This window comes from Pectinophora gossypiella, chromosome 29 (assembly GCF_024362695.1).
Source record: "Pectinophora gossypiella chromosome 29, ilPecGoss1.1, whole genome shotgun sequence".
In the NCBI taxonomy this organism is placed as follows: domain Eukaryota; kingdom Metazoa; phylum Arthropoda; class Insecta; order Lepidoptera; family Gelechiidae; genus Pectinophora; species Pectinophora gossypiella.
Window position 1 is genome coordinate 991,228 of NC_065432.1, and position 9,630 is coordinate 1,000,857.

Consider the following 9,630-nt stretch of genomic DNA (forward strand, 5'->3'; position numbering starts at 1 on the left):
CGGGTTATTCATTCATTTACTCATTCTTCCTAAAATTAAGAGCTGTGAATCATCCGTCCCTTTCCTTTTCGACGGATATGAAAATGACGGATATAACTTAAAATAAAATTAGGCGGTGTCTGCAGGAATCGGGGCCTCATAATTAAAGCACATAATAACGGGTTCTTACCGCGTTCAAATGGGGATATGAGACTCCCGTATTTCGACACTGTTGCAAGTGCCATGATCACGGGATGACTGATGAGATTGGAGTGGAGTAGGTAGACTTTATTAGGAACTCCAAAGATGCACGCATACACTCGCACCGTTTCCGTAATCGTTCAAGTTGACGTATAAGATTGTAACATTCCGGCCCGTACCGGTTGTTTATACGAAGGACGTAATATACGATCCCGACGACCCGATTACCCTAGCCATAGAGGCAGCCAATCAGCTCGCGACACCAAACACTTCAGGACCCCGATACCGACCCCGCCGGCGTGGTCGACGATTTCCCTCATTCAGCGCTTATCGCTATCGACCCACTAGGGTCGATTAATTCTTTCAAATATTTTTCCTCTTAGACGACGCCCTGAGCCGAGGTTCGCGCCCAACTGGGCACCCTCAGGCCTGTTGTCTTAAACGTTGTACCGGGTGAGAGCCTTCAGCGCTCCCCATTTGTCCGGCCAAGTAGTTAATGCCATCTGCGGCAAATCTACAATAAGTCACGTCAAAAAAAAAAAAAGGTTGTTTATACATTTGTTTGTGGTCATGGCACTTGCAACATTGTTGAAATATCGGGAGTCTCATATCCCCATTTAAACGCGGTAAGAACCCGTTATTATGTGTATTAATTAGGAGACAGACGATCTCTGTCGCGGCGAAATCCGGCCAAGTAGTTAATGCCATCTGCGGCAAATCTACAATAAGTCAAAAAAAAAAAAATGTCGCGGCGAGATAGAGTCGCGTGCTTACGGTGCTAGGCCCGCTGATGTTCTTATACCATGATCAAAGCTACAAAACAAGCCGCCAGATTGTTTTTACAATCCTGTAGATTTTTTTTTTTTTAATTCAAAGTAATAATAAACATTTTACAATCAAAAAACGGTGTCTCATAAACCTATAGACAGATTTTTCTGTACACCGCAACTCATCGTCTGTTTTTTTTTTTTATTTTTAGATATTATGCAATATTATTAATAAAATCAAAGTATGTCTGAAGGTTATAAATTATGTTTACAGACGCAAGATTAAGATACCATTTTATACACTCCAAGACATAAACATAGTATGCCAAATATTACGCAATAGATAACGCACTTCATACAGTCGGAACGCACGCCCGTAACGCCTAATGGGGTGGGCAGAGCCACAATTTTTTTTTACGGTCACCAACAGAGTTAACAACAATAAATACATTACAAGTTACTTATGTGTAAACAAGTACTATTTTATTGAAGCGATTGATGAATGTGGAGGAAGCAAGAGAAGTGTGTCAGGATCGAAGCAAATGGAATTCTATAGTCTCTGCTTCCGGTGGGAAATAGGCGTGAGTTTATGTATGTATGTATTTATTTTTTTTTATTTTTTTTCTACTATTATTATTTATAAAAAACATACCACCACGACCACCACCATACCATTTTATTTATTTATTATTTTTTATTTTTTTTCTACTATTATTTTTTATAAAAAGCATACCACCATCATACCATTTTATTTATTTATTATTTTTTATTTATTTTCTTATTATTATTTTTTAGATAAATTAAACATCCCTTTTAATTCTATATCAAAGGCGCCTTATGCTTTTCTGTCATACATACTGTTGTCCATTGTGCTCAATGTATTTTATCTATCTATAGGCTGTGTTCATGTTTTTAATGTGCCTACTAATATCTTTTGCTTCTATGCTGTTCTGGGAGCATATAAAAAACATAGAACACGTTCAGCTGCTTCTCTTCCCGGGCATGTCGTAAAAACCGACAGAGGGATTGTGTCCTCTAACATGATGGACTAATGTTATGGGCGATAGGCTGATCCCTTATCACCATAAGGTTCATCATATCCATCTTTGGACTTCGTATCAACAGTGGCTGCAAGTTGTCTTTGATTACTTGTGGCTCTGCCCACCCCATTAGGGATTACAGGCGTGAGTTTATGTATGTATGTATGTATGTACTAATATCTTTTAACTTCTTAAATTTCATGTTTTAATGTGCCGTCTAATATTTATTCATATTCAATTATTTTTCTTTGTTGTTTTTAATATAGCTTAATTTAAGTTGTTCTGTAAATTTTTTAAGTTTAGGATACTCAATTTTGTTATTTTCATGTTATTTAAGTTCCACTTTTCGGCCAATGGTCTTGTAACCAAAACCGCAATAAATTTTAAAAAAAAATCTATAGGCTGTTTATGTATGTTTATCTAATAGTGAGTCTTTTTGGCGGGAAACGGGAACGGGACAGTTGCTTTCTTCATTGGATAATCTAAATAATTAATACGAAGTGGTGTTTTGTGGTTAATGATCACATTAAGTTAGTCGGAAGACATTCGCGAGTGTTATTATATCGGAGTATTCAATAAACAAAGTGTATCTGCCTATTTTCGCTTCGTGCTAGGAAGCCGCTTCATAGCTCGAAAGTTTATGCGGACTTTTGAGTTAATTCGTTTGGGGTTCGGAGTAGGAGTCTACTGTGTGGGGGCTTAGGTTTCATCATCATCATCTTTCATCATTTCATCAATCATCAAGAAAAAAAATACGTAAGACATGGCTGTATGGGCATAGTTCCCTTTGCCTTACCCTTCGGGGAAAACCAAAACAAAAAAAAAATCTAATAGTGAGTAGTTGCTTACCGACTTTGGGGCCCAATCCAGACAGGTCGTAGTATTTGTAAGATTTTCCATGCACATCCAATGTCTTCAGATGCTTATCGTAGGGATTACTCGTTGCTAAAATAGAAATTGAAACATTTAATTAATAAAAAAAATAAAAAAAAACTGCTTATTTACACAAAAAAATATAAAAAATGGATAATATACAGGGTTTGTTCGTTTGTGTTAGTGACATCGTAACGAAAACTTTGAGGGATGATTCCGACCATGATTCTGAGTTGATATCAAGTTGAATTTACCATGTCGCAAAAGTATAGAAGTGAAAATAATTTTAAAAAATACTATAATTTTCGTGACTTCTCCGATAGGAATTTCCACTTGATGTCCACTCAGAATCATGGTCTGAATCATCCCCCTCAGTATATGGTATCACTAACAACCATGCGTACTTGTATGGCTATGTGTATATACTTGTACAGGGTTAAGTGACGTTGTAACTAATACTGATTCAGCTCATTATTCTGAGTAAATATCATGTGGAATTTTCCATCACAAAAGTATAGAAGTTGAAAAAATTACAAAAAAATTTCAACGGAAAATTCCACTTGATATAAACTCACTTGGTGTCACTAACACTCTGTATAAAATAGTCGGATTTTTGGACATATTTTATTTTATTTTCATTGATAACTTTGTAAATTAAAATAGTTCTAAAGTATACCAACTCAATATAGATTTCAATGTAGAAGAAAATAAATAAATAAAAAATAAAAATATTCGATTTTAATAAATAAATTAACAAAAATGAAAAATATATTATATTTTCTTTATTATTTAAAAACCCTAATAATAATAAAATAAAAATTTTGAAATTGTTTATTAATTAAAAACTTTTATTACCCATTGTAAAATTATTTACTTTTTTATTTCTAATATTGATATTTTTCTGATTATCCTTACGAAACATAAAACTAGCTTTTGGTAAAAAACATTTGGGTAAAGACCCCTTTCTGAAAGTCTTTGCGTGACATGTATAAAAAGAAACAAGGTGATCAGTCAACATTCCCTTTGCCCGGTTAATTTCTTCTTGTTAATGAGGCACAATAGGCTAGTTTCCAATTGGTTTCCAACTAGGCTTTTTGGCGGGAAACGGGAACGGGACAGTTGCTTTCTTCATTGAATAATCTAAATAATTAATACGAAGTGGTGTTTTGTGGTTGATGATCGCATTAAGTTAGTCGGAAGACATTCGCGAGTGTTATTATATTGGAGTGTTCAATGAACAAAGTGTATCTGCCTATTTTCGCTTCGTGCCAAGAAGCCGCTTCATAACCTATGTTCGCGCGGTGGATGCGATTGCACACTTCTGGCAAACGTTAACTTAGTTTGTGTTTTCTACTAACAATAGGTTAAGACTGCATTTTTACTAACAACTATGGATTGTAAGTCTGAAATAAATGATTATTATTATTATTATAACTCGAAAGTTTATGCGGACTTTCGAGTTAATTCGTTTGGGGTTCGGAGTAGGAGTCTACTCCGAGGGTGGGGGCTTAGGTTTCATCATCATCATCTTTCATCATTTCATCAATCATCAAGAAATAAAATACGTAAGACATGGCTGTATGGGCATAGTTCCCTTTGCCTTACCCTTCGGGGAAAACCTAAATAAAAAAAAATTGGTTTCCAACTAGTCAAAACAGTTACTTTTTACAAAACACGAAATTACTATGGAATTTGTATGAAAGAGCTACCTGCATCATCATAGAAAAACGTGACAAAATGTCGCTATTATATTTTTCTTTATTATAATTCATAAATAAATTAAATAGAAAAAAGGTTCTTTTTTGTTACCGTTAGATTTGTCTTTATTTAGTAATCAGAATTTCATAATTTATCTTCGACCTAGGAAACTATCCAATTCTCACTCAAAATCATGTAGAACACAAACCCTCTGTCGAATTTTATGACATCTGGTCTGTTCCAAAGGTCTGTTTTTTGTGTGTGTGTGTAAATATAATCACTCCCAGTCTAACATAAAAACAATTATGATTGTATAATTGTTCTTCTTCTATCATGTGGATTGTAATGTGGATTACCAACCCCATCTACCCTAGTGTCAGGATAATAATTATTAATATAACCTATTAAATATAACCTACTAACATTGCAGGCAAACTTGGAGCCAGAATGGGTATCTCTTCCGCAACAAACATAAATTATATTTACTTGCACAAATTCTTATGCGAATTAAATTATGAGAGAACATATCAAGACACTCATTATTACTCAGAGTTTCAATTTAAAAAAAATGCGACACATACATCAAAATAATTCTATATGACAGACAGTCACATTAATATATCTGTTTGAAAACTGATAAAAGATATACAAACTCTTTGGGCACATGTCTGAAGATACTGGCCCAATAAAAAACGTAGAGCAAATTGCTATGTAATGTGACCTTCTTGAATAAAAGTTAATTTACAGTACCGAGGCAAGGTAGCATCGATAAATTCAATTCAAAACAAGATCAAAGGTTAAGTAGTTAGTGAGAAACCATAAAATAAACATTTATTCAGTACCGGACCATGCGTATTGCGTGTATAAGTGATAATACTGGACAAATATCTGGTGAAAGTTCAAAACAAGTAGTTTATTAAAGCAGGTTTCGGTAAAAAAATCTTATCAGAAATCAGTGCCTGAGAAAGTATCTCTTTTTGAATTTAGAAATCGGAAAAATTATACTGACCCGCCATAGTGCTTCGCCGATAAGTCACGTAGCGCTAGTGACTGGCTGAAAGAAATGTTCCAAACTCGCAAAACCGAGAATATGCGAAATTCAAGGAGTTTACGGACACAAATCCCGACCAACCGCGGCGACGACACGATTGACATTGACAAATGATTAGACTAGTGATGTATGCCCTTGGATCTAATTAGACGATAGTTTATCGATAATAGGACGATCGGTACCTAGTCAGTACGGTAGTATCAGTAGTGGCTCCGTGAGTGAACGTATAGTGATGCGTGCTCAATAGTCGCTACTATTGGTAAACGTTGCTAGTCAGCAATTTAATAGGCTACTTTCCAACTAGTTAAATCAGTTACTTTTTACGAAAAGCGCACTGTGACGTAATAGAAAAACGTGATAAAATGTCGGACTTATTATTACGTTTTTCTTGATTAAAATTCAAAAATTATTATAATCAGAATAATAATGGGTGGAAGATGTGGAGTGCCTGAGTCTGATAATAACAAAGGTTATCATTTGCACTCAAAAATAAAGATAAAAGATGCATACATATGTATATGTGAACTACAAAGTATATATGCATATCTTTGTTATATATGAAATCATAAGGTTAAACGTGGGAAATTGTATACAGCGCCATCTATAATTTTTGGGAACGTAGCCTCGAAAGTTCCTCATTCTTTTTGTAGCACTATCGATAATGGATTTGTTTACACTATCGATAATCCGGAATCACTAGAATTCAAATGACAATTTGACAGTCAGCTGATGAAAATTAGCTTGACAGCAATTTCTAATCATAGTAGATATAGACAAAATAAGGTCACATACATTTGAAATGACTCCGACTCTGTCTTAATTTTTATTGTCTCCAAATCCCACAAAAAAAACTCTTAGATTTTTTATTTTTTTAAAGTGCTTCATAAAGTTAAAGTTGGCTTCCCACGATACGTAATTACAAAGAAGCATGTCCGTAATTTCAATAACTACTACAATCGATTTTATACTTTAAAGGTAACTTCAAAGATGCAAGCTAATAACATAACATAACATAACAAATACTTTATTGCACAAACAGGAAAAAACAAAATACAAAACAAAAGATAAATAAAATGAGTACAATAGGCGGCCTTATTGCTAAGTAGCAATCTGTTCCAGGCAACCTTTAATTATAGGAAATATACTAATGTGAATGTCTACATTATTATTGCGCGTTCACACATTTCTAATAGATTGTGCATGACAAAGTAGGAACATTAGGTTTACATTAGGCACGGTCTTTGCGCGAACTTGTTTTTAAAATTATACACTGTGAAAGGAAAGCCCTGTTTAAGAATCTGCTTGAAGTTTCCCGATGTGTGTGCTTCGGAAGGCACGTTTAGCCTTTTGTTTGCGTTACTAGTCCAAATACTTCCCTCCGCCTACACAGGGAAGCAGTATGAAACCCTCTCCGTTTGTTTGAAGGGAGATCTATCTGACTGTCTGTATAGAAGAGGGGCAAATAGTACTAGAGAAACCTAAATAGAACTCATTTACGTTTTAAGTGCTATTTAGGTACGTTTTGAGTGTCCGTTAAGTTACGTTCCGTGTGGAATAACCTTAACAATTCTATCACAACACGCAAAAAAAAAGTTCTTATGTCAAATACTCGTTCATTTGTTTATCTCCATTTTAAAATTTCGAAAAAATACTCCAAAAAAATCTCAAAATACATCTATTATACAAAAATAATTTAACTGTATTAATTGTAGTGGTAAAAATGGTTGTGAAACTGTGGCGCTTGGGTCTTACATCTTACGACACTGCAATGAAAATTCAACAGGCATTGTCGAGAAAACATCTAGATGCAATGATGAAGGGAAAAGATGCGAATTACGACACAATATTATTAGTAGAACATAAACCTGTTTATACTGTGGGCATCCGAGACGAGACGCCCATAGAAGACATCTTGAAACTAAAAAGACTGGGCGCTGAATTCAAGAGGACAAATAGAGGCGGCCTTATCACATTCCATGGCCCAGGTGAGCTTACAGTGTTATTAAAAAACGAAAATAAAAGCTAAACTTCAAAAATTCAAATTCAAAAGCTTTTATTTACTAAATTTTGTGATAGAGTGACAAATAATGTGATAAGACAGAGATGTGGTGTAAAAGACGATATAGTGACTAAGATTGAGAAGGGAATTTTAGGTTGGTCTGGACACATAGAGTCGATGAAGGATAATAGAATTACGAAAGCTGTATATAAAGCGAAAGTTGATGGTAGGGCTGCCAGAGGAAGACCTAGAAGGACTTACATTGACCAAATTGGAGATGTCCATAGAAAAGTTTTAATACAATCTACTCTGAACCGGCGTGCGTGTATGAAGTGATTGATCAATAAAAAAAGCGAAAAAAATATTTAAATCAAATAATCCACAACATTACTTTTCAGGCCAACTAGTAGCATACCCCGTAATAAATCTCAAACACTTCAGAACGAGTGTGAAGTGGTACGTAAACAGTCTAGAGGAGACGGTGATCCGTATGTGTGCGGAGCTGGGGGTGAACGCTGACCGGTCGGAGCACACTGGAGTGTGGGTGCAGGATAATAAATTGGCTGCTATTGGCATTCACGCTTCAAGGTAAATTGGCAATACACTAAATACTTTTTTTTTCAAGGCTTGTCCAAGAAGTCAATTGCTGGTTGGCAGAGCCACTATCAAGTAAGGCTTTTAGTTTATACTATCTGGTTGACCAATCCCTTGTCTAAGGGATAGGTACACGAAAGCACCTATGAGGCTGGCATGATCACACGGTGTTCAAAGCCTCGTTAAAAATAAGAATAAAAAAAAAGGCTTGTTCAACTCACTTAAATCACAACTTCACTCAACTAAACAGTAGTTGAGTTTATTTTTTAAATGATATTATTGTCTTGTTTTTGTGTGGTGTGGTGCCTTTTATAATAAATAAAAAAAATATAATATTCCATTCCATTTATTGAGCAATATTCCACACCACATTCCCCAAAAAAAATTTGTTTATTAAATAATTCAAATAGGAAAAATAAAGTGTTTTTCGTTACTTTTAGATCTGTTGTTATTTAGTAATCAGAATTTCAAATTTTGTCTGGAACCTAGTACAACCCAATTTACAAATTCATAATATTTCTTTTACAGATATGTCACCACACATGGTCTTGCCCTGAACTGTGACAACGACTTGTCCTGGTTTAACCACATAATCCCATGTGGAATTGATGACAAAGGGGTTACGTCCCTAAGTCGTGAGACGGGTGTAGAGTGTACAATTGAAAACATGACCCCATTGTTTTTGAAGTCCTTCCAATCAGTGTTCGGGTGCAAGTTTGAAGAATTGGACAACAATACTCAGGAGGAAATCCTAAGCACAGTATATACTAAATTATTAGTTCAGGATTCCGTCTAAGTTTGTCCGGTCAAGTGATTGTTCCTTTAGTTTTATTTAGGTGGGTAGTTTAGTAGAAATTTAATGGCAATTTTGCTTTCACTTACAGCAACACTCAAATTAAATAAAAACAATTACCGCCAAAATTTTGTAGGTTATTTTTTATAAAATTGTTATTTAGTGCAATTAAGTTTTTATAACAATATTTATTTTGCAACTACAACAGTATGTATTGTTATTGTTATAACTGAATAAAACATTGAAAAAAGAAGTTAAAGATGATTATTTTTTTTTTATTATAAAGCTTGTATAACAAATCTAAAAAGTTAAGATTATATTGCGCAATCAAATCAAATACACTTAATTGGGCAGAACATATTTTTAACAATCAGACAACACATGAAATATTTTTAACAAGCAGACAACACATGAATACAGTACTTAGAACAACAGCTACACTACAACCTGGGTAGCCCTATTACTCTTAGAGCAATTTCTTCCAGGAAACTATAAAATAACTTTTTTGTTATACAAGTTGTGGTGATTTGTATAATAAAAATCGGTATTTTAATAAAACCGGTAATAGAAACCAAATTAGCTATCTTGAACGCAGCCTAACTCCAGTACATGCAACATACAAGAAACGAATGTCA

General features: G+C 34.5%; 2 protein-coding genes across 2 annotated transcripts in view; one reads left to right on the forward strand and one right to left on the reverse strand.

Annotated features, from left to right (window-relative positions):
• Positions 1–5,703, reverse strand: part of LOC126379389 (cytoplasmic aconitate hydratase-like) — a 57,764-nt gene extending 52,061 nt beyond the window's left edge. Inside the window, exons 1-2 of the mRNA XM_050028123.1 lie at positions 5,568–5,703; positions 2,837–2,932 (exon numbers count right to left, since the gene is read on the reverse strand). Of these exons, the coding sequence (XP_049884080.1) occupies positions 2,837–2,932; positions 5,568–5,574 (103 nt within the window). The 5' untranslated portion in view covers positions 5,575–5,703. The remainder of the gene's footprint in view (positions 1–2,836; positions 2,933–5,567) is intronic.
• A 1,485-nt stretch (positions 5,704–7,188) lies between these two features.
• Positions 7,189–9,237, forward strand: LOC126379591 (putative lipoyltransferase 2, mitochondrial). The gene is made up of 3 exons (XM_050028401.1): positions 7,189–7,594; positions 8,007–8,196; positions 8,731–9,237. Exons 1-3 carry the CDS (start codon positions 7,330–7,332, stop codon positions 8,996–8,998), a joined length of 723 nt encoding a protein of 240 aa, XP_049884358.1. The 5' UTR covers positions 7,189–7,329; the 3' UTR covers positions 8,999–9,237.
• Positions 9,238–9,630: the final 393 nt, after the last annotated feature.

Coding starts and splice junctions, on each gene's coding strand:
- LOC126379591 (XM_050028401.1), top strand. CDS start 7,330: ATGGTTGTGAAACTGTGGCGCTTGGGTCTTACATCTTACGACACTGCA. Junction 7,595..8,006: donor TATCACATTCCATGGCCCAG/GTGAGCTTACAG, acceptor ATTACTTTTCAG/GCCAACTAGTAGCATACCCC. Junction 8,197..8,730: donor ATTGGCATTCACGCTTCAAG/GTAAATTGGCAA, acceptor TTTCTTTTACAG/ATATGTCACCACACATGGTC.